General features: G+C 38.4%; 1 protein-coding gene and 1 long non-coding RNA gene across 8 annotated transcripts in view; one reads left to right on the forward strand and one right to left on the reverse strand.

Annotated features, from left to right (window-relative positions):
• LOC103011793 (uncharacterized) overlaps positions 1 to 16993 on the reverse strand; it is a 220440-nt gene extending 203447 nt beyond the window's left edge. For 4 of the 6 annotated variants that reach the window (XR_450112.2, XR_450110.2, XR_009008994.1 and 1 more), the window contains exons 1-2: positions 15852 to 15926; positions 14343 to 14435 (exon numbers count right to left, since the gene is read on the reverse strand). This is a non-coding gene — a long non-coding RNA (uncharacterized LOC103011793). Of the gene's footprint in view, positions 1 to 14342; positions 14436 to 15851; positions 15944 to 16890 lie in introns of those variants that run through there. The other 2 variants (XR_009008996.1, XR_009008995.1) reach the window with 2 other exon arrangements.
• Positions 16166 to 25039, forward strand: NABP1 (nucleic acid binding protein 1). Of its 2 annotated transcripts, XM_007171451.3 has the most exons (7): positions 16166 to 16726; positions 17024 to 17162; positions 19784 to 19855; positions 21526 to 21601; positions 22631 to 22697; positions 23008 to 23099; positions 23671 to 25039. In XM_007171451.3, the coding sequence occupies exons 1-7, from the start codon at positions 16636 to 16638 to the stop codon at positions 23749 to 23751; spliced, it is 618 nt and encodes a 205-aa protein (XP_007171513.1). In that variant the 5' UTR covers positions 16166 to 16635; the 3' UTR covers positions 23752 to 25039. The 2 variants fall into 2 exon arrangements, with proteins under 2 accessions (XP_007171513.1, XP_007171514.1); XM_007171452.3 differs by lacking the exon at positions 23008 to 23099.
• Positions 25040 to 25295: the final 256 nt, after the last annotated feature.

Consider the following 25295-nt stretch of genomic DNA (forward strand, 5'->3'; position numbering starts at 1 on the left):
CTATAAAATATACTACCAGATTTTAAAGGGCCACTACTCAAAAGAGATCTTGTGAAAAGACTAACAATTTAGATTTTATTTGATGTTTGCTATGACCATGACTAGGCTTTTTAGAACTGGTTTTATTATAAAATTTCTTAAGGAATTCACTTTCAGTGCCATAAGCAGTGGATTGTAAAAACAATACTTCTTGAAATTATTCCCCTCTGATAAGTTTGATTTGAAAAATATACATGCATATATGAGGCAGTAGTAATAGGAAGTACTTTCATAGCAGGAGAGCGATTCTGTGTGTTTATTTACTTGTATAAACATACTCAGAAACCACAACATTGAGTATATTTATCACATGCTTTTTTAGTTGGGGAATATTTAAGTCCTCCCATAATTAAAAAATAAAAGTTAAAAAAATTTGCTTCCTCACTAGGGAAATGATTAGAATCAATGCTAACATGGCGGGACTTCCCTGGTGGCACAGTGGTTAAGAATCCACCTGCCAATGCAGGGGGAACGGGTTCGAGCCCTGGTCCGGGAAGATCCCACATGCCACGGAGCAACTAAGCCCGTGCGCCACAACTACTGAGCCTGCGCTCTAGAGCTCGTGAGCCACAACTACTGAGCCCGTGTGCCGCAACTACTGAAGCCTGCGCGCCTAGAGCCCATGCTCTGCAACAAGAGAAGCCACCGCAGTGAGAACCCTCACACCTCAATGAAGAGTAGCCCCTGCTCGCCACAACTAGAGAGAAGCCCATGCACAGCAACAAAGACCCAACATAGCCATAAATAAATAAATAAATAAATAAATAAATAAAACGCTCCCAATCTTAAAAAAAAAAAATGCTAACATGGCTATTTAATATCTATAAAGCAACAATATCATCAAAGAAATAATGTAGCGCAAAAGCAATATAATTTTGGAAAATAATAAGCATCCCAATAGATAAGGGATATTATTGTTTCAAGCATGAGAATTGAGAATAGGGTGTCTTGGTCAGGAGCTTTGTCCTTGGCTTCTGGAATCAGAACTCTTCAATACGTGACTCAATGCATTTGTTTCTTGGTTCATTCATTCATTCATTCACCAAATAAGCATTTATTTAAAAATTACCATTTGTGAAGTACTATGCTAGGTACTAGGAACATAATTCATTTCAGAGACAGATGCATAAGGAGTTGATTACAATATGTTTTGTAAGTGTTACTACAGAAACATAGACCAGTAGCTAAGAGAGCAGTGCAGAGGGAAGAATTCATTTAAAAGACGGTAGACAAGAGTGTGGGGAGAGAAACGGTCAGAGACACTTCATAGAGAATGCAAACAGCATCCAGCCGAGGTATTTTTTTGAGGATGAAAAAACCAGAAATTCTAGACAGAGTGAAGTACATGATCAAAATGTAAAAAGCATAAAAGTCCACTTAGCCTCTGAGTACAGTTGTGAGTAGTTTGATACGACTGGAACGTGGCTTCATGTGGTGGGGGGGGAGGGGTGGGGCGGTTCATGCTATGTTACAAATCTGGGTCCTTCAACCAGTTGGCCAGTGATCCCTTGGTCACCATACTAATTTCCTCTCTAAAGGCTATGCTTTGAATGGCTGAAAACCCAGGTATTAGTGAGGAGGTTTCAGGTTACGAGGAGCACAGTCATGCCTCTGATCTTGGGTGATGGGAATTTACTATACGATACAAGAGGAAATTAGGAGGCAAGTATGGGAAGTCAATTTAATGGAGCAATCAGGCCTCATGAAGAGCACTGTTTATTGGTCTCTGGGATCATCTAGTAATTCTCATGTCCCAAAAGGAATACCGGGGTGGTCGTCACATAGAAGGATGTTTGTTCTTCCTGCACAAGATGTCCTTCTATTCATTTGATTCGGCTTCTTTGTTCTCTGCTTCTTCCTCCTGCTGTTGTTTCTGCCCTCTGGCTACTTCTCAGTTTATTTATCTCATGGATTCTATTTATTCATTGCTTCCACTAACCCATGGAGTCTGCTTAGTCTCTGTTTAGTTTCCTGGCTCATATTCTGCTCTGCTTCATGCATATCTCTCTGTGTGCTTTTATGTAGAAAAGAGTTAACAAGGTCCAAGACTGCTATTCTTAGAAAGATCTGCTTGCAAGGTTAGCCCTTGACTGCCATCTGAGAATTTAGGTTTCAGTAGGGTTCTGACCATTTGCTAAATGATAAGCATGGCTCACTGTGCCTAAACTGTTTGTACAAACAACATGGTTTATGCTAAAAACCTGCTTTCCTTCTGACAGTCGGGAATTTGATATGTGCTAGGAAGAGGGTACCTATGTGACCAATTCTCAATAAAAACCTTGGGCACTGAGTCTGTCATGAGCTCCCTAGTAGAGAGCATTTCATACCTGTTGTCACAATCTGTTGCTGGAGGGATTAAGCACCTCCTGTGTGAGCCTACTGGAAGAGGACTCTTGGAAGCTTGCTTCCTCCAGACTTTGCCCTATACACCTTTTCCCTTTGCTGATTTTGCTCTGTATCCTGTTGATGTCATAGCCTTAAGCATGACTATAAACTGAGTCCTGTGAGTCCTCCTAGCAAATCGCTGAACCTGGGGTGATCTTGAGGAAACTTGACACATCTTTGCTTTTAGACTCCTGAAGAAAGAGTATCTTACTGACAATCCACTACTTGGTCCTTATTATGGTCTGGCCTCTGGCTATCTCTTCATCCTCATCTCCTACCACTCCCCCACTCCTTGTTCTAGTTATGCCTTGCTGTTCCTCAAACATTCCAAGCATGCTCCTGCTTCAAGGCCTTTGTACTTACTGTTCCCTCTGCCTGTGCCTTTTCTTCCAGATATCTGGATGGCTGTCTTCATTCATGTCCTACCTCCCTAAAATAGCTATCCTCTCCCACTCACATTTCTTAACCGTCTACCCCTTCATCTAGATGAATTGTTCATATCAGTTATCAGTTTTTTACTTTATACTGTTTATTGCCTATCTTTCCAAACTAGAGTATAACTAAATGAAGGCAGTGACTTTGTCTGTTTTGTTCTCTGCTCTATTTTTAGTAGCTGGAAAGGTGCTTGGCACATAGAAAAGACTCAATAAATAAATATGTTTGCAGAAGGAATGAATTAATAATGCATATCTGTTGGGCATATTTCTCATACCAGGCCACATTATACACCCATGGGCAGCATACTGATGTCTGGCTTTAGGCTGAGCACTGTGGCAGAGACTGCTGATTATCCATCAATATCTACTCTTTCCTTCTTCTGTAGTAATAGAACCCCTAATTTTTGGCTGGGCACAGAGTTATCAGAAATAAAGAGTACAGTTCCCAATCCCCTGTGCTGATAGGTATAGCTTTATAACTAAGTGCAGGCCAATGGGATATAAGTGGAAGTCAGATGTACAACATCTAGGAAGTATCATTATAAGAGTGGATTTTATTTTCCCTCCCTTTTTTCCTTCCTGCTGGGTGAAATAGACTGTAATATTTGGAGTTTTGGCAGCCATCTTGGATCATGAGGCAACCTTGGTGATGGAAGGTACAGTCAATGGAGCAAAACAAGAAAGAAGAGGCCAGAGAATGTGGAGGCCAATACCAATTCTGAAGAACCTACCTCTTGACTTTGACAAGAATCAGAAATAAACTTCTGCTTTAAGTCCAGCCATGTAGGGTTTTCTCTCACTTGAAGTTGGCTCTAATCCTAATACAAGCACTAATCTCCAGTCTGACTTCTTGAAGCCAGGTGGAGAGTTACAAAGTACAAAGCATGATACCATATGAATTATTCACTTTTTTAAAAGGAAGTTGTGGGCATGATAGGAAGGCCAACACGCAGAATGTCATCCTGTAGGAAATGTCAGCTGTGGAAAAGCATTATGGTAATGCCCCCCAGTGAATCACACCTTCCTGTGTCCACATACTTTTTTGCAATGTGATGTTGCTATTCCTTCCATGAAGAGGCAGAGCCTATCTCTCCACCCCCCTGAATCTGGGTTGGCCTTGTGGCCGACTTGGACCAACAGAATGTGATAGAAGTAACATAATGCCCGTTGCAGAGTCTAATCTGCAAAAGACTTTGCAGCTTCCACTTTTGCCACCTGGAATCCTGAGATCACCAAGCTCTGAAGCCCAGTGTAGCTTACCAGAGGATGTGAAACCCTGTGGAGGGCAACAGAAGCACCCCAGTGCAGAGCCAGCACCAGCTGGCAGACATGGGAATGAGGCCACATGAGTGACTGCAGGCAAGGCAATCAGAAGTCACACCCAGATGGCCAGCCCGCAGAATTGTGAAAATGAAGTAATTGCTGTTTTTAATTCACTAAATTTTGACGAGGTTTGTTATGCAGCAATAAGTACATGAAAATCTAAGTGAATATCTGTTTCTTGCTGCAGAAAGAGCCTATGACAAAGGCAAATATAAGTGAAAAGCACTTAATTAAGTTTGGTAACTTTTTAATTTTTTTTGGCCGTGCTTCATGGCTTGCAGGATCTTAGTTCCCCGACCAGGGATCAAACCCTGGCCCTGGCAGTGAAAGTGCCGAGTCCTAACCACTGGACCACCAGGGAATTCCCAAGTTTGGTAACTTACAAAGAGAAATATGAATGTTAGATGAGAAATTGGTAGAACTGGGTATGATTCTCTTTTCATTAACTAGTTTTATGACCTAGAAAAAGTTGCTTAGCCTCTTGGTGGCTCATTTTTCTCAGATGTTATATAAAGCCCACCCCATGCTCACTCACTCATTCATTCACGGAACACTGATTACCCCTAACTGTCGGGAGATATTGTCATGAGAAGTGAAGTGATAGGAGACTTTGACTTTCTACTTACACATTTCTGTATGATTTGATTAAAAAAATATTATATTATTTTTATAATCAACAAAGATCATAAAGGTGTTATGGGCTGAATTTTGCCCCCCAAAATTGATATGCTGAAGCCCTAATTCCCAGTAACTCAGAATGTGACTGTTTTTGAAGATAGGGCCTTTAAAGAGACAAGTTAAAATGTGGTTGTTAGGGTCCCAATCCAATCCGACTGGTACAAAGCATGATATTAACCCAATCTGACCAGTGTCCTTATAAGAAGAGGAAATTTGGATGTACAGACACCAGGGATCCATGTGCACAGAGGAAAGACCATGTAAGGACACAGTGAGAAGGTAGCCATCTGGAAGCCAAGGAGAAAGGCCTCAGAAGAAACAAATCCTGCTGACATTTTGATCTTGGGTTTGTAGACTCTATAACTGTGAGAAAATAAATTTCTGCTGTTTAAACCACCCAGTCTGTAGTATTTTGTTAGGGTAGCCCTAGCAAATTAATACAGATGTTTTCATCTTGAAAAAGAACTAGTACCTTCAATGAGCAGATGGTCCTTATTCTTGAGGTGATCATGTTCAAGTTGGAGGAGAGAGACAGTAACTTTTGATACAATGCAATGTGACAAATGCAGCAGTAGAACCATGTAAAGAATACTATGGGAGTCCAGAGGAGGGGGACCTTACTGGTGATGGAGAGGGAGATGATGGAGGGTCCAGTGGGGAGAGTTTAAGAAACCTATTCTGGGGGTGAGATGTCACCTTCAATGTTGAAGGAGGAGTAGGGACTCTACTCCTAACTACTAGCCTTTCTGCTGACCCTCTGTGCTTGGTCTCAGCAATATGGTGCATTAGTCTCAGATAAGGATTTCAAGAATCAGTAAAATTTCAACAAACACACACACAGAAGTTGGGGAATGGGTATACTGATAGTAGTTTTGCCAATGTTCTATTTTACTTTTTTTTTTTTTTAAGGACATTTAAAATGCTATGCATAGAAAATAAAAACAAAAAAAGACAAAAAAAATGCTCTGCATATCATTAAAGATATTTTAACATTATCTCATAATAAAGGACAGTCTCTTACGTTGAATACATTTAGCTTTAAGTTTCTTCCATTGTCCTTGGTTTTTGCACTGCACGTGCATTAGCAGTAGTAGACCAGCATTTGATGGCAACTAGAGTTTCAAGACAACTTTTATTACTCAGGTTATGAAAACAATAATTTCTTTATATGGCAGAAACTAGTTTTTCTCCAAAATCCATACTTCCCTTCTCCCATAGAAATAGAAGTTACACTAGGTACATGGCTACTCAGCTAAAGACTACAGCTTCATCCTCTTTTCACAGTTAGATGTGATTATGTGGCTAAGTTTTGGCTGATGGGATGTAAGTAGAAGTAACGGGTAAATTGAAGTTATATGTAATTTCTGGATCATCTCTACCTTAAAAGATAAGTGACTTGCCTTGAAGTTCCTCTCTTTTCCCTTTCCTCAGGCTGGAACACTGAATGTCCCCACAACCTAACTTTGACCATGAAGCAATAAATGAAAGGAATATGGGTCCTTGAATGACTCTGTGGAGTAGAGACTCCCTGCCAAGCTGGACTGTTCACCTTACTGTAACATGAGAAAACATGTTATTTAAGCCTCTGCGTATAGATGTATACTTTTTGGTGTCTCTTTTCGGGGACAGCTTAGTCTTTACCCTAATAAGCAAGTCCTGCTTTCTCTTGCTTTTATAGTGATATTTGCCTTCCAACTTCCCCTTCAGAAGTCCCATGCTACTCCTATATATCCCATCCACATGAGATGCAGAAACTACTAGATTACCAGAGACAGACATTTACATAACAGTTTCCTACTGAAGTGTGGAATTCCCCCAAAGGAGAAGGCCAGTTACCTTCTCACCACTTTTGCATAGTTTCTCACACACATCTCCACCTTGTTCCTTTGATCTAGTTAGACTGCAGTTAAGGGAACCTCTCCCTCAGTAGTTCAACTGCTCAGCCAATGGACACAGCCCATCTTCAGGACTTTCCATCCTGCCTCTATCACTTCCCTTTTTACCTTCTGAGCACTGTTTCTTTTACCTTCCAGAGTACCAGATAATACACATTCCCTTTCAAATCACAGACACTTTCAACAAATAGTCATTGAACTGGCACTCTATAAGGTATAAAACCATGAAATAGGGAAAGTATCTGACTTTCCAGTCTACTTGGAAAAAATAGACAAATAAATAGGCAATTATAAATTATAAATTAAAATGCAAAGTTCTAAATTGGAATAAGTATGTGTCATGGAAAGACTCAGAAGAGTCACCTAAACCAGTGTTTTTACAGGAGGGAGTGTGGTCAACAGCGTAGAGTGAAATAAAGGCGTGGAAAAGGTCAAGTAAATGTGTACATTGGCTGCATAAAACTCTACCCTGTTAATTAGTAATAAGACATCATTCTAAAACTTCAAATAATTTAGAGTATATAAAATAAAAAGTGAAAGTTCTTCCTTCCACACACATTAATCTTAATCCCCATAGTGATTTGTTAATTTTTGGTTCATGTTCTTCCAGATGTATAGATACGAAAATAGATATATGAATATATATCCATGTAGGGTTTTATTTTTCAAAAAATCGAATCAGGGGCTTCCCTGGTGGCACAGTGGTTGAGAATCTGCCTGCCAATGCAGGGGACATGGGTTCGAGCCCTGGTCTGAGAGGATCCCACATGCCACGGAGCAACTGGGCCCATGGGCCACAACTACTGAGCCTGCACGTCTGGAGCCTGTGCCCCGCAACAAAAGAGGCCGCGATAGTGAAAGGCCCACGCACCGTGATGAAGAGTGGCCCCCGCACCGCGATGAAGGGTGGCCCCCGCTTGCCGCAACTAGGGAAGGCCCTTGCACAAAACGAAGACCCAACACAGCCAAAAATAAATAAATAAATAAATAAATAAAAAATCTAATCATAGTATACATGTTATGCAGTGTCCTTTTTTCCACATGGACTTATTTCCTTATCATGCATATATATTTACCTAACTTAAAAATAGTTTATAGACTTGCCTACAAAGGATACACTACCATTTAATATATCTCTCCTTTCTGACACTTAGGTTGTTTTCCATTTTTTTCCTTCTAATAGTAGTGTTTCAAGGGACATTCTATCCATTAGACTTAGGGATAAATATTAAGAGAAAAGGATTACAATATCAAGATTCTATACATGCCCAAGATATGATATGTATATGAGAAAAAAAATTAGACATGTTTGGATACGTAAAGTACCAGAAAGTTACCTTCTGCTTTTCTTTCTGGGGAATTTACTTGAGGACTCACTCTAGCAAAATCAAAATCAAAGCAAAACTATATCTCAGGGGGATTTAAGATGTATAAAAACATGAATGAGTAGTTAATCCAGCAAAATTTAAAAGACCACTATAGAAGATCACAGTGTGGGTCCTGAATGGGGAACTTGGATATTACAAAGAAATTTATATTTCCCAAACTAATGTTTAGGCTTCTTTCGATTCCATACAAACCCTGAGAGGGGCCAATTTTTGAATCATGACAAAATTTTCTAGAAAAATAAGAGATTCAGCACCACCAAACTAGCTCTACAACAAATGCTAAAGGAACTTCTCTAAGTGGGAAACACAAGAGAAGAAAAGGACCTACAAAAACAAACCCAAAACAATTCAGAAAATGGTCATAGGAACATACATATCGATAATTACCTTAAACGTGAATGGATTAAATGCTCCAACCAAAAGACACAGGCTTGCTGAATGGATACAAAAACAAGACCCATATATATGCTGTCTACAAGAGACCCACTTCAGACCTAGGGACACATACAGACTGAAAGTGAGGGGATGGAAAAAGATATTCCATGCAAATGGAAATCAAAAGAAAGCTGCAGTAGCAATACTCATTTCAGATAAAATAGACTTTAAAATAAAGAATGTTACAAGAGACAGGGAAGGACACTACATAATGATCAGGGAATCAATCCAAGAAGAAGATATAACAATTATAAATATACATGCACCCAACATAGGAGCACCTCAATACATAAGGCAACTGCTAACAGCTATAAAAGAGGAAATCGACAGTAACACAATAATAGTGGGGGACTTTAACACCTCAATTACACCAATGGACAGAGCATCCAAAATGAAAACAAATAAGGAAACACAAGTTTTAAATGACACAATAGACCAGATAGATTTAATTGATATTTACAGGACATTCCATACAAAAACAGCAGATTACAATTTCTTCTCAAGTGCGCATGGAATATTCTCCAGGATAGATCACATCCTGGGTCACAAATCAAGCCTCAGTAAATTTAACAAAATTGAAATCATATCAAGCATCTATTCTGACCACAAGGATATGAGATTAGAAATGAATTACAGGGAAAAAAATGTAAAAAACACAAACATATGGAGGCTAAACAATACGTTACTAAATAACCAAGAAATCACTGAAGAAATCAAAGAGGAAACAAAAAATACCTAGAGACAAATGACAATGAAAACACGAGGACCCAAAACCTATGGGATGCAGCAAAAGCAGTTCTAAGAGGAAAGTTTATAGCTATACAAGCCTACCTCAAAAAACAAGAAAAATCTCAATCTAACCTTACACCTAAAGGAACTAGAGACAGAAGAACAAACAAAACCCAAAGTTAGCAAAAGGAAAGAAATCATAGAGATCAGAGCAGAAATAAATGAAATAGAAACAAAGAAAACAATAGCAAAGATCAATAAAACTAAAAGCTGGTTCTTTGAGAAGATAAACAAAATTGATAAACCATTAGCCAGACTCACCAAGAAAAAGAGGGAGAGGACTCAAATCAATAAAATTAGAAATGAAAAAGGAGAAGTTACAACAGGCACCGCAGAAATACAAAGCATCCTAAGAGACTACTACAAGCAACTCTATGCCAATAAAATGGACAACCTGGAAGAAATGAACAAATTCTTAGAAAGGTATAACTTTCCAAGACTGAACCAGGAAGAAACAGAAAATATGAACAGACCAATCACAAGTAATGAAATTGAAACTGTGATTAAAAATCTTCCAACAAACAAAAGTCCAGGACCAGATGGCTTCACAGGTGAATTCTGTCAAACATTTCGAGAAGAGCTAACACCCATCCTTCTCAAACTCTTCCAAAAAATTGCAGAGGAAGGAACACTCCCAAACTCATGCTATGAGGCCACCATCACCCTGATACCAAAACCAGACAAAGATACTACAAAACAAGAAAATTACAGACCAATATCACTGATGAATATAGATGCAAAAAAACCGCAACAAAATACTAGCAAACAGAATCCAACAACACATTAAAAGAATCATACACCACAATCAAGTGGGATTTATCCCAGGGATGCAAGGATTCTTCAATATATGCAAATCAATCAATGTGATACACCATATTAACAAATTGAAGAAGAAAAACCATATGATCATCTCAATAGATGCAGAAAAACCTGTTGACAAAATTCAACACCCATTTATGATAAAAACTCTCCAGAAAGTGGGCACAGAGGGAACCTACCTCAACATAATAAAGGCCATATATGACAAACCCACAGCAAACATCATTCTCAATGGTGAAAAACTGAAAGCATTTCCTCTAAGATCAGGAACAAGACAAGAATGTCCACTCTCGCCACTATTATTCAACATACTTTTGGAAGTCCTAGCCACAGCAATCAGAGAAGAAAAAGAAATAAAAGGAATACAAATCAGAAAAGAAGAAGTAAAACTGTCACTGTTTGCAGATGACATGATACTATATACAGAGAATCCTAAAGATGCCACCAGAAAACTACTAGAGCTAATCAATGAATTTGGTAAAGTTGCAGGATACAAAATTAATGCACAGAAATCTCTTGCATTCCTGTATGCTAATGATGAAAAATCTGAAAGAGAAATTAAGGAAACACTCCCATCTACCACTGCAACAAAAAGAATAAAATACCTAGGAATAAACCTACCTAGGGACACAAAAGACCTGTATGCAGAAAACTATAAGACACTGATGAAAGAAATTAAAGGTGATAGCAACAGATGGAGAGATATACCATGTTCTTGGACTGGAAGAATCAATATTGTGAAAATGACTATACTACTCAAAGCAATCTACAGATTCAATGAAATCCCAATGAAATCCCAATGGCATTTTTTACGGAACTAGAACAAAAAATCTTAAAATTTGTATGGAGACACAAAAAACCCCGAATAGCCAAAGCAGTCTTGAGGGAAAAAAATAGAGCTGGAAGAATCAGACTCCCTGCCTTCAGACTATACTACAAAGCTATAGTAATCAAGATAATATGGTACTGGCATAAAAACAGAAACATAGATCAATGGAAGAAGATAGAAAGCCCAGAGATAAACCCACGCACCTATGCTCAACTAATCTATGACAAAGGAGGCAAGGATATACAATGGAGAAAAGACAGACTCTTCAATAAGTGGTGCTGGGAAAACTGGACAGCTACATGTAAAAGAATGAAATTATAACACTCCCTAACACCATACACAAAAATAAACTCAAAATGGATTCGAGACCTAAATGTAAGACCGGACACTATAAAACTCTTAGAGGAAAACATGGGAAGAACACTCTTTGACATAAATCGCAGCAAGATCTTTTTGGATCCACCTCCTAGAGTAATGGAAATAAAAAGAAAAATAAACAAATGGGATTTAATGAAACTTCAAAGCTTTTACTCAGCAAAGGAAATCATAAACACGATGAAAAGACAACCCTCAGAATGGGAGAAAAATATTTGTAAACGAATCAACAGACAAAGGATTAATCTCCAAAATATATAAACAGCTCATGCAGCTCAATATTAAAGAAACAACCCAATCCAAAAATGGGCCAAAGACCTAAATAGACATTTCTCCAAAGAAGACATACAGATGGCCAAGAAGCACATGAAAAGATGCTCAACATCACTAATTATTAGAGAAATGCAAATCAAAACTACAATGAGGTATCACCAGTTAGAATGGGCATCATCAGAAAATCTACAAACAACAGATGCTGGAGAGGGTGTGCAGAAAAGGGAACCCTCTTGCACTGTTGGTGGGAATGTAAATTGATACAGCCACTATGGAGAACAATATGGAGGTTCCTTAAAAAACTAAAATAGAATTACCATACGATCGAGCAATTCCACTACTGGGCATATACCCAGAGAAAACCATAATTCAAAAAGACACATGCACCCCAGTGTTCATTGCAGCACTATTTACAATAGCCAGGTCACGGAAGCAACCTAAATGCCCATCGACAGACGGATGGATAAAGCAGATGTGGTACATATATACAATGGAATATTACTCAGCCATAAAAAGGAACAAAATTGGGTCATTTGTTGAGACGTGGATGGATCTAGAGACTGTCATACAGAGTGAAGTAAGTCAGAAAGAGAAAAACAAATATCGTATATTAACGCATATATGTGGAACCTAGAAAAATGGTACAGATGAACTGGTTTGCAGGGCAGAAATTGAGACACAGATGTGGAGAACAAACGCATGGACACCAAGGGGGGAAAGTGGCGGGGGGGTGGGGGTGGTGGTGTGATGAATTGGGCAATTGGGATTGACATGTATACACTGATGTGTATAAAATGGATAACTAATAAGAACCTGCTATATAAAAAAATAAATAAAATAAAATTCAAAAATTAAAAAAAAAAAAGAAATGCACTTTTTAGGGAAAATAACCTGTTTTGGAAAAAAGGTCATTGTATGTAACAGACAGTTGGTTTTAAATTCCAGCTTCATAACTTAGTATATAAAATGAGAAAATCCACTTCACATGAATTATTAAGTAATATATAAATAAGCATAAAGTGCTTTTAAGGTAAAATGCCTGGCACATAGTAAATGCTCAATGTGTGTCAGCATTTACCATTCTAGGGATGATTTGTGTTTAAATATTACTAAACATTACTTATGAGGCTTTTGATTAAATGTTTTAAAGAAGATTAAGACCTTTTTTTTTTTGACCTTGCCAATTATGCTACAAAGTGGATTATCTCTGTAATGTGAGAACACTGCAGTTCTTGTTAATTTTTTTTATTGTTAGTTTCACTGCACAATATGTCTAGTATCAAATAGTACTTGGCCAGGTATTTTATTGATGTTGTAATAGTTTAAAATAGACGGATAGTACAAAGAAAGTGAAAATGACCACTGGGGTCCCAGAAACCAGAACCTGGTAGTGAGCACGGGTAGTGTGTGGTGGGCAAACTTATGCACAAAATTCTAATGGATGCCCTTTGGTATTGTACTGGATCTGACCAAGCAATATCTTCTTTACACGGAGTAGTGGTGTTCTGGGTATAAACCTCTCATCATCTCAGAATAAGTCTATGTTTGGGCTATGAAAATGACAAAAGCCCACAAACAGTCTTAGAAGCAAGACCACGAAGTAATCCTGCAAAGACAGTAAAGAAGCAGCAATATAGTCATTACGATCTAACTGGCTGGGCATTGATAGATCTTTGTTTACTTCACTGAATGGTAATATTAGGAAAGATTATTTGGGTGGCAATAGTTGCTCTTCTAGACATCTCCTTTCGTTTTTTTTTTTTTTAATTAACCACCACCCTTGAGGAGTGATCAGGGGTAGTTTAAACCAACTGACCTGGGTTGAAGAGTTCGTAAACTGCCCACACCATCTTGTTTCTCAAGACTGCCTTTAGTTTTGGTGAATGAGAAAGCACTTGTTGCCATTTCCTTTCTGAGAACTGCTGAGTTAGGAGGAAAGGAAGTGAGAGATGTTCGACTGATTTCTGTCCTGTGGGGGAAGTGCAGGGCTGGGCTGGGCTGTGCCTCTGAGCACAGGCTTCTACTTTTGTGGGGCTGGTTTCCCAAGTGTCTGGTTCCTCTTTCTAAACGTCTGTAAAATTGGTTTGAGCAGTCCTACCTAATCCCCTTTCTGGGAACAAATGACCCAGGGTTCAGGGAGTGGCTAACTTTCTTTGCCTAAACTCTGGGCCAGATTGGGAGTCTGTGGGAGCCCTGACGTTGGATGTGGTTCTGCCATTAACTCACATGTTTCATCATTGTTTTACTGGATATTGAAATCATGCTTATAATATTATCTTACACCATTTTCCAGCATTACGTCAGTGTCTTTGGCACACTGGACCTTATTTGTCCACGAATTGAAAGCTTCTGCTTCCTTAAGAATGTCTTGACTCCCCTATTAATGTTGTGATTATCGTTGAAACTCATTTCTTGTGCTGTAATATATCTATGCTGTTTGTTTGCAGATGTTTGGGAAGTGGTGTGGTTGAGCTAAAAATATTCAGAAAGATTCAAGGAAGAAGTCTTCTGCCACACAAATTCTCTGATACTCTTCTCAATGTATCTGTTACCATCTCAAATAGTTAATTACATGATTCTCTAAAGCCCTATAGATATATGTTGCTGCTAATACTTTATTTATTTAGTCTGTTTTTGACTCATAATTCCACTACTGCAATTTAAGTCTAAAAATTACCTTTAGGCCGGAAGGCTCTGGGGTCAAGATTGCCTAGATTCAAAACTCAGTTTGGCCTTCTCTGGCTATGTGGTCTCAGGTGAATTTCATCATCTGTAAAATGGGGATAAAAATTAGCAATCACCACGTAGGTAGAAAAGATTAAGTAATCACAGCTTAAGCTACTATTGTCTCCTTTTCATTAATCATAGAAAATAGGCAAGGGGAAAATATTTATTGAGTATCTACTATTTGCTAGGCACTATTATGAGCCCATGCAATCCTCTGTGAGGTAGACATCCTTTTATTTTTGGATGATTAAATTATGACTAGAAAGCTTAATCAATTGTCCTAAAGGTCACACAGCTAGTAAATAGTTCACACCCAGGTTTGCTTCTAAAGCACATGTCCTTTTCACTACACAAGATAAAGAAAACTTTATTCCTCTTTTCCCTCCCCAGGTTATAATGTTTCAGGGTCTCCCACTGTTGTCACAGTTATTTTGTATGTATGAAAACAAATGCATGACTTGATAGCTCATGAAATGACATGGAGGAAACTTAAATACATATTACTAAGTGAAAGAAGTCAATATGAAAAGGCTACATATTGTATCATTTCAACTATATGACATACTGGAAAATGAAAACTGTAAAAATATCAGTAGTTGCCAGGGGTTAGGGGAGAGGGAAGGATGAGTAGGTGGCACACATAAGATTTTCAGGGCAGTGAAACTACTCTGTATGATACTATATTGGTGAATACATGTTATTATACATTTGTCCAAAACTATAAAATGTACAACACCAAGAACCAACCCTAAGGTAAATTATATTTACTTTGAGTGATGATGTGTTAATGTAGGTTCATCAGCTGCAACAAAGGTACCACTCTGGGGGGAATATTGATAATGGGGAGAGGTTATGCCTGTTTCGGGGTAGAGAGTATAAAGGAAATCTCGGTACCTTCTTCTCTAACATAAAACTACTCTAAAAAATAGTCTATTAAAAAACAAACAAGCATAAAGAAAAGCAACATGGGGAAGCGGTGTAATCTAGAGAAGGGTAAGGAAAAATAATAAATTTGCAAAGGAATTTAACTACTTGTCTATCTGCCTAGCATTATAGAGTGAAAAGCACCAAGACTAGGTTGGACAACTTGTGTTGACGCCCTGCTTGCTCACAAAGTTCCTGGGTGACCTTCAGCAAACTACCTCACCTTTCTGGAACTCAATTTTAAATATGCTTAAAATGAGGCGGCTGAGTTGATCTCTAACTTCCCTTCCGGCCCTAATATTCCAGCCTTACAGCTAAGGACCCATCCCTACCTTATTTTTTTCTTTCAACCCAGACCAGCCACCCTAGCCTGAACCTTGTTCTTACTCTACTGCATACTTTTTGGCGTACTCACTGGGTCCTAAAACACAGCAACCGTTCACCGTGACTGCGAAACTAAAGGGCGGGGGGGGGGGGAAGGACTGAACTCTGAGGGGGGAAAAAAGAAAAATGCAAGAAAACCCAAAAGACTAACAGCAAGCGATAGAAACCTGAAGAAGGAAGACTAGGCAGAGTAGAGCTGACGCTGCGCAGCGACGGCGGAAGCTGGAGGATGGTGGGGCGGAGCCGACAGCCGATTGGACGGCTGAGGGGGAGGGGCCCGCGCTGACGTGCCGGGCAGGAAAGAGGGAGGCTGCGCTGGCGTCGCCTGCCCGTTTCCGCCCCTTGGCTTCCCCGGAGCCTGGGGGGCGGGGCGTCGGGCGAGCCAGACGCCATGGGACGTCACAAGAGGCGGGGCGACCCGGGGGTTCAGCCGGCGCGCGGGCGCGTTCCGCAGTCGGTGTTTGGGACTCTGGGTGCGCGGTAGTTTGGTTTCTGCTCCGGGTTCGCTGTCACAGTCCGTCACTCCCGGGAGCCCGGGACAGACAGGGCAACGCCCGTGTGTGTGTGAGCGGGACTCAGGGCAGAGGCGTCCTCTCGCTGTCTTTTTTTCTTCCTTTTATCCAAAGAAGGGGGCAGTTCTCGCGCTTGCTTTCCTGTCGCCCCGTGGGGAGCGGGGTTGGTGTGCGGAGTGGTTCGTCTTTTTTTCTTTTAAACTTGTGAACGTTTTTGTTTTTATTTTTTTCCTCCCCCTTTTTTTAGGCTCAGTGCCGTCTGGACTGGTTTCATTGGTCCCTGACTAACCGCTTTCTGCCCCTTCTCTCGCCACCCCCTCCCAAGGTCGCCCCTCTGCCCTCGCCCCTGGCCCGGGGGGTGGGAAGCTTTGTCAGGCTCCCTGCCCACTCGAGTCTCCGCAGCGTAGCAGCACCTGCTTCAGTATGAACGGGGTCAATGACCCCCCTCTTTTTATAAAAGATATTAAGCCCGGACTGAAAAACTTAAATGTCGTCTTTATTGTGCTGGAGATAGGTAAGTGGGGTCCGCAGCCCGCCTCGCCGCCCTCTGTGCGTCCCGGGACAGGAGGGAAGGGCGCCGCCGCCGCGAGCCGGGGGCTCCCCTCCCCCTTTCCTCCCTTTCCTCTCCCCTCCCCCATCCACGTGGCCCCGTTGGCCCCAGCTGGGGCCGTAGCCTACCTGCGGCGAGAACCCGGGGCTCGACCTCTTCCCACCTTTCAGGTGCATTTTGATCCCGGAGCAGGAGTTAGCTTTTTGGAAGTCCTCATTATCTAATACACCCCTCCCCATTTTGATTTTTAAATCCTCACAGGACGCGTGACCAAAACCAAAGACGGCCATGAAGTGAGATCATGCAAAGTAGCAGATAAAACTGGCAGCATCACTATTTCCGTGTGGGATGAAATCGGAGGTCTTATACAGCCAGGGGATATTATCCGGTTGACCAGAGGGTAGGTGTGCATAAAAGGGTTGGGGGATCACAGTGCCTCCTAAGTAGGAGTCTGCGGAATCGGAATTGGCTGACGCCCGGGACCTTGGCAAGTTCTAAAATTTCATCTTTTCTGTGGGCCACCCCGAGGATTTTTAAGCCCCTTCAATGTTAACCTCAGGTGATGGACGGCATTGGGATGTAACACTTTCGCCTTTAAAAGCAGTCAGTTTCAGCCGAATCTAAACAACCCCACCCTCAGTTTACAGATTAAGTAGATTTTTAAATACTGTTTTGGGATTATTGAGTCTTTTTAGTAGATTGTTAAAACTAACATAATCAATACTTAATCTTTTTCATAAACTATTTAATATAGTTGTCACTTCGCTTCTTTCCAACCTTTTCCCCTTTTTAATGACTTTTGAGATCCTGCCCGTATTTTATTTGTATACTCGTTTAGACAGTGTGGACGTAAATCGAGATTGTAGCTGGAGAATTTAGTAGGTTTTGTAGTGTGTCAGATTTGTACTCGGATGTAGAAGTTGAAAGAGGAAGTTACAATATCTGGAAGGCACGTTCTTGAAAATAATTTCTTGTACCTACTGCTGTAAGGTCAATGTTGTACAAAAACAAAATGATGTGCAGAAAATGTTGGGCAGAAAGATGTCTATGATACCTCTGTCCAAAAGAGTTAGTTGGCAGATTGGCTTTTAAAAATAATTTAGTACAACCTTTTTTTTTTGATTAGTAATTAGACTGCCTTTAAAGATTTACCAAGTATTAGGAAGATACAATGCCAGAAAGGGGTCTTAAAAATATATTTTGGAAGCTTTGTGGTCAGTAGAATTGTAATAATTCATTGGTCATAACTGTAGGAAAAGTGGGTGGAGATTGACGTTGGCATAGTAAATAGAATCTCAGAAAAGTGTTGGATCACCCTGAAAGTAGGAGCTTAGAGCCCTTTGATAGTACCTTACAGGTCTTACAACATCTTCAGGAAGCGAGGCAGAGTATCATCAAAGAAGGAAGTGAGAGTCAGGACTTAGACATTTTTTTTCTCATACACTGACTCATTATGACACTGGTTATGTCTTTTAAACTTCCACATCTTTAACTTGCACAAAAGAGAATTTCTACCTGGGAGGATATGGTGAGAATTAGCATAATTAAAGTTTTTTGGCTGCCAAAGTATCTCATCCAGTAATTAGAAGTTATTTTATACACTGTAAACAGCATCTCTTTTCAATTATTTCATATTTTGTAGTCACGGAAAATACATAGTTGTGTCCATCAAAAAAAATGTGGAAAAACTAAGTCAGTAGCCTTATAGTATCTATAGGATTTTAAGGAGTATAGTTACCAAGGAGTACAGTTTAAAGGAAAATTCAAAACCAAAGAAACTCTACTGTTTTTTAACTTCAGTGTAACCTTGAAGTTATTACACTTTTCAACTTCCTTTTCTGTAAAATGGGAATATTTATACCTTACTAAAGTAACACATTTAGCAGAGTCTGGCCCATTGTAAGGCCCTTAAATTTTGGTTGAATCTAAAAGTAGCTTTTTAAGAAAGGTATACATCTCAATAATGGTAATTTGAATATTGGCATGCATATCAGAAAACCCTGCAAACATTGATCTCATTGCTGACATAAGTGAAAGTTAAATGTTGTAGTTGTAGTAACTTCAAATTTTCTCTCAAAATAAGCATTAATTTTTACTTTAGTAAGGTGAAATATTAGTGCACTGTCTCCTAAGTCACTTTTTGTGTAACTTAAAAGTGGTGAATGGAGTCTTTAATAAATAACCTTTACTAAATGAAGAGAAATATATAATGTGAAATGAGAAAATTTTTATTAACCTGTATTAAAAGATGGACTATCATTATACTTAAACAATATTTGGTTGTAATTTATCTTTCTAAATCATGAAGTTACCATAGTAGTTGTACAAAGAACCACTGAAAACCAAGCCTTGGGCTTATTTTATAATATTGATTAATTTACATCTGTCTTAGATTCGTGAATAGGATTATTTTATCTAATGTGCTGCCTGCATTCAAAATTGTTCTCAGTAAATAATTGTTCAGCCAAGTTGTTGCTAAAAATTGGGAATTTGGAAAAGCAGATAAGCGAAAGATTTGTGATCCTAGTTTTTTAGCCCCTTGATTAAATTTAGTAAATTTTCAGTAGCTTAGGAATAACACATACTAGCCTATGTGTTTTATGGAGGCAAAGGAAAAAATATATCAATATCTGGTAGACCAAGTACATACGTGTAAAAGTAAACACTAGGGTGTTGATTTTATATGTCCTGTGTTTGAAAAGTAATTTCTGCTTGAATCTCTGCAGTTTGAATGTTCTCCCTTTCTTAATTGACTGAATATGTGATCTTTGGAGTATAACAATGCTTGCTTTGCAAAAAGACTTCTATTTTCTAGGGTTAGTTATTGTTTATATAATTATGTCAAAATTTGTCAGTAGAGTTTTCTTTGCATTATTCCTTAATAAGTAACAAGTTAATCAACGGTAGATACAGGGTTTGAGCCCCACCTGCACCCCAATACAAAAAATATAGTATAAAGATTTATTTAAGTAGAAGGAAATATACATATTTCCATAGAACTGATGTTTCTTTTCTTTCTAGGTATGCATCCATGTGGAAAGGATGTCTGACACTTTATACTGGAAGGGGTGGAGAACTTCAAAAAATTGGGGAGTAAGTATCAAGGTGCATTTCATATAATTGAATAAATTACAAATAATATGTACAGAATAACTGGTAGGTATAAACTATAAACCTATTTGTTGACTTTTTGACTGGTAAACTGAATGCTTGCAGCAGCTTAACTTTGCATGTATGTGCTAGTTTAACACCTATCAGTACTGTTTCCTGTGGTTGAGAATGTCAGTTTTTCCTGGCAAAGAGCATTAAGAAGCTGCACTTGAGACAATCCCCAGTGGGACCGTTTCTGTAGGCTTTGGGAATGTATATCTTTCAGGTGTCACAAATGCCATTTGAAGTAAGTTCTGTCATATAGTGAATTGCCAGTTAAGAAGCTGGGTGTGGGTGTTAGGCCATAAGTTTAATTTTTCTTTTTCTCTGCTTATGGGTGAATATGTACCCATATGTAAAAGGACTTGCAGCAATGACAGTTGAAGTCCTGTATTTATCCACAGTCTAGGTATCGTACAGGCAGTCACAATGCGAGCTTCTATAAACTACTACCCTGGTAATCTCCACCCTGACTTGGAGGAACCATCCTCTCTAGGGGTGTAAAGGTAATTCAGCCTCCATGCTGGCCTAGACATTTGGGATGTACTCATAAAGTGTGGTATAGGCAATGAGCCAAATTATAAAGTCCATTCTGTTTGGTTAATGCCTGACATCTACTAAATGCCTGTCAAAATAGAGGATATCTAAAGAGAGAAGCCACACATGGCACCAAAAATAAATAAATAAAGGAAGGAAGAATGTATTCTACACTACAGGAATAAGATACTTTGGGAAAAATGAGCAATCTTGCTAGCTTTTAAAGATCAGAAACTGGTAACACTTTGCTTTCTCTTAGGAGGAAAATTGGGATTCACTTATGTTCGTACTTAGAGTAGTAGTAGAGCAATGTGTTATGAGAGGTCTTAGCATCAGTATTACAGAAAGATTGAGGATCCTGTTCTGACTTCCATGTATAGAGAGGTATTTATAATAATGGAGGTCAGTTACGTGAAGAACCACTGGGGGTCACTCAATACATAGTGACTTTGTCAGGGTCAGTCCAGGAGTTACCAAAACTGATTTCGATTTATTTGTGGGTTGAGGAGCTAAGAAAATGCTTATGTGTAATGTTTATCAATATACACCATAGTCAGCTGATAAGAGGCATTGGGATAAACCGTGTCTTGATAGCCAGTTGTCTTTATTCATGCCTGCAAAATCCACTTTTAACCTTGAATGATTATCTTTGCAGATTCACAGTGATTGGTCAAAGAGGGACTGCATGAAAGTGTGTGAGTGGATCAGTACAAATCCATCACCATTGCTGGAAAAACTCTGGAACCCTAAACATGGTTCAGAGGCATCAATCAGCCTATGTGGAAAAACAGGACAAAGATGTGTTTCTGTGTCCTTGATCTTTGACAAGGACAGAAGAAGAATTAAAATACAAAATAGAATGTTTTAAACATTGTAGGCAATCAAATATTTGATTTTCTTTTTAATGAAACATAAGCATTTAGAAAGTTTTTGTTGTAAATGAATAGAGTTAGCATATTGCTGTTTGTTAATTCATTTGACATCTACGTTCTTTATTCATGAAAGTTATGCATGTTATGTAAAGAAAGGTTGATTATTTCAGAAGTCATTCAAATTGTACTTTTATTGTCTTTCAGATTTTGTATGGTTTATTCAGAAGTGCCAAATTTCAGTGAACCTAACCCAGATTATCGAGGACAGCAGAACAAAGGGGTAATTAATGCAAATGTATTGTCTGTTTTTATGATTAGGCTAATTTTGACTGTGTACTATAAATCTGTGGCTAGGTTGCCAAGCTTTTCGTACCCTAAGTATAATGGAGACAAGTTTAAAAGGAATCTTTTTAAAGATTCTTTAATGGAATTCTTTTCCATTTTATATGTCTTGTGAGTCTGTATAGGTATCTGTAGTATCATATATGAAATGTACAGTCAGCTCTCCGTATCCATGGATCATTCAACCAACTGGGATTGCACTGGTTGAATTTGCTGATGCAGAACGTTCCTATACAGAGGGCTGACTACAGTACGCCATATTTGCACAAGAAACTTCTACATCTTCAGATTTTGGTATCTGGGGGGTCCTGGAACCAATCCCCATGGGATACTGAGGGACGGCTGTATGTGCCATTTAGCAGTTTAGCACTTTGGAGGAGCAGGGAGTAGTATCAGGAAGATGTAAGATGTAACAGAGGAGCAGGGAGTAGTATCAGGAAGATGTAAGATGTAACAGAGGAGCAGGGAGTAGTATCAGGAAGATGTAAGATGTAACAGAGGAGCAGGGAGTAGTATCAGGAAGATGTAAGATGTAACAGAGGAGCAGGGAGTAGTATCAGGAAGATGTAAGATGTAACAGAGGAGCAGGGAGTAGTATCAGGAAGATGTAAGATGTAACAGAGGAGCAGGGAGTAGTATCAGGAAGATGTAAGATGTAACAGAGAAGCAGGGAGTAGTATCAGGAAGATGTAAGATGTAACAGAGGAGCAGGGAGTAGTATCAGGAAGATGTAAGATGTAACAGAGGAGCAGGGAGTAGTATCAGGAAGATGTAAGATGTAACAGAAGCTTTGAGAGGTCTGGAAACATTCCTGAATATTTTAACATTGAAAGGACTTGGATAAATCTTTTTCAATTGTTTAAAAAAACCTTGAAAGTTAAAAAAAAGAATGACTACAACATGTTATAATAATATGGTTTTTAAAAAAAAATCTTCATTTGATTAAATTAAAACATTGTTTTAATAGGCACACAGTGAACAGAAGAATAATTCCATGAATAGTAATATGGGTACAGGTACATTTGGACCAGTGGGTAAGATTTTTTTTTTTTTTTTTTTTTTTTTGGTGTATTTGTGATCAGGTGTAAGAATTAAGGGAATCTATCTTATGAAAATAGAACTGATTTTTCTAGAAAGCAGATTCCCTCTTAAGCTAATTTGTTGAGCACATCCTGTATTTAAACATTTGGGCCAGTTACTGGGTGAACGTTGGCTAATAATAAGAAATCTAAGTTTTGGTGATTCATTATGTTGTTTTCCATTGATTTTTACAAAATTTCTGTAATCTAGTGATTATTTATAATAGATGCAGAATAACTGGTTATTTTTGTGTACTGAAAGCAGTTTATCTTCAGATTGATGCTCACCTTAATTTTTCACATCCTCATGGCTGCCTCTTTAAAAGACTGCCCTTTACCCCTCAAATACTCTCAAAGGTCAGTGGTTCTTACATCTTTGTTAAAGGTCTTTTGAAGCCTTTATTCTTAAAGACCAGAGGAAAAGTCTTTTGTGACTGGACTTCATTAAGGTGGCTGAAGTTTTATTTGACCCGTTGGCTACATGTTTGAGCACAGCTGTAGCTGTGTTATTATGTTGTGGGACGCTTTGGTTTTCTTAAAAAGTTAGAATTACGTGTCTCTCTTAAAACATTGTTAACCTTATTTGAACCAAATGCCAATACTTATATACCATTTTGCTTTTTCTTTTTCCCTTATAATGTAGGTAGTGCATTATCTATGCTTTTTTCCTACTTTATTAATTTCTCATTCTATTGCCCAAGTTGCTTTTTTTCCCTCTCCCTATTAATTCAAGCATCAAGTTAATATATTTACAGTAATTATACATTTGGGAAAACCTAGAACTCAAAATGAGTTTTTTCCAGTAGTTCAAAAATAAAGGAGTTTGTTTTCCATAATATTACTTGTAAGCATTAATAGCATGTGTTACAACTTCAAATAGATGTACTTCTATTTGAAAATGGTGGTGATTTTTTATATTCTTTTTTAGGAAACGGTGTTCAAACTGGCTCAGAAGCGAGGGGATGCCAATTTTCATATGCTGGTAGAAGCAATGGCCGGGGACCTGTAAATCCACAGCTACCAGGAACAGCTAATAATCAAACAGTCATGACCACAATAAGTAGTGGCAGGGACCCTCGGAGAGCCTTTAAAAGATGACCTATGCCAAATACGCACATGTAGTTTTTAAACTACATGCCCTACTTGAACACTTACTGCACTTTTATTTATTGTTAACTGTGAAAACTGTCCTTTATTGGTTTCCTTTTATGTTTTTGGTTTGTTAACAAGAGTGGTTTGTTTTTTATAGCAGAACTGTTAAGCTGCTCGAGTCTCCTATTGAAGAATGGGAACACTCTGAAGAATAGGGGCATTTATTTTTAGAGCAAAAAGATCTTTGGATATCCTCTAAAATACCTGCACCCATTTCATGGGTGAGTTACTTACAACATCAGCATTTTAGCCTCTATGAGTCTATTTTCTGTATAAACTTTGTAATATTTAAAATAAGGCTTAGTGGGAGATGTTCTTTTGTCTTAAAAACAGATATTGCCAGCTAAAGCAATAACCACCAAAAAAACAAAAACATGGTTAATGCTAACAGCAATTTTTGAGTGTTTTTGACTCCAGGAATGATTGACTTCTTCATTGAGTGACTGCCATTAAGATTTTCCAGGGACTGAATCATCCTAAACTCTTGTTCTGTTACCAAAAAACATATTCTTTATCAGAATTATGGAATAGAATGTGATCTGTATTATAACAAGAAATTTTTAGAAGAAAGCTACACTTACTTTATCTTAGGGTAGTCTTATTAATACTTATCAGCTTTGTGCATTACACTGAATGGAAATTTAAAACTGAGGCCTTGAATGTTTATTTTCTTAAACTACTATGTCAAATATTGAAGTTTAATTTGAGGGAGTTATGAAGACATAATAAACATTGATCTAATTTTTACAAATTATGGTAGATAAATATTATAATGAAGGCAGTTCAAATTGAATTTATGTAGAAAAATGTAATCTTAATTTATAGCGTCCTAGGTCCTTGCAGAAACTCAGCCTGGAGTGAAATTCCTAGGTTCTTACTTTATTTGAAGGGTATGTGTGTGTGTTTATTGTCAGTTTCTGAACACAATTCACAAAGCCTTATCAGCAAAAGTTAAGAAATGGCTCTCTCAAAGAAGCAAATACAGCTTTATTTAGAAATGTAAAGGTAGAATTTATTTATGTGTTGTAAATGGTGTCCAGTTCCACTTTTTACTGTAGGGTGGATAACTGGTAAATTTTTCCTTTGTTGGAATTAAACTCTTCTTCAACATTATCTCTTGAATAAAACTTACGTTAATGTTAACAGACCTACCTTATTTTTGCTCTTTTAATGGTTTACAATGGAGAGCCAGTACCTTTTACTGTAATTGTAATGATGACTTCAGCCTGGTGACTACTTAGCTTTGTATTTGTCACTGTGTCTTTTTTTTCCCCACCTCAAATAACAATAATTTAAGTGGACTTTGTTTTCTGAAAGTGCCATAGCGTTTAAATATAAAAATTTGTGCCAGATATTTGTTTGCTCCAATCCAGTGTGTCTAACAGGTATTTCAGTATGTCA

This window comes from Balaenoptera acutorostrata, chromosome 8, assembly GCF_949987535.1.
Source record: "Balaenoptera acutorostrata chromosome 8, mBalAcu1.1, whole genome shotgun sequence".
Classification (NCBI taxonomy): Eukaryota; Metazoa; Chordata; class Mammalia; order Artiodactyla; family Balaenopteridae; genus Balaenoptera; species Balaenoptera acutorostrata.

Coding starts and splice junctions, on each gene's coding strand:
- NABP1 (XM_007171451.3), top strand. CDS start 16,636: ATGAACGGGGTCAATGACCCCCCTCTTTTTATAAAAGATATTAAGCCC. Junction 21,602..22,630: donor GAGGACAGCAGAACAAAGGG/GTAATTAATGCA, acceptor TTGTTTTAATAG/GCACACAGTGAACAGAAGAA. Junction 22,698..23,007: donor AGGTACATTTGGACCAGTGG/GTAAGATTTTTT, acceptor TACTGAAAGCAG/TTTATCTTCAGATTGATGCT.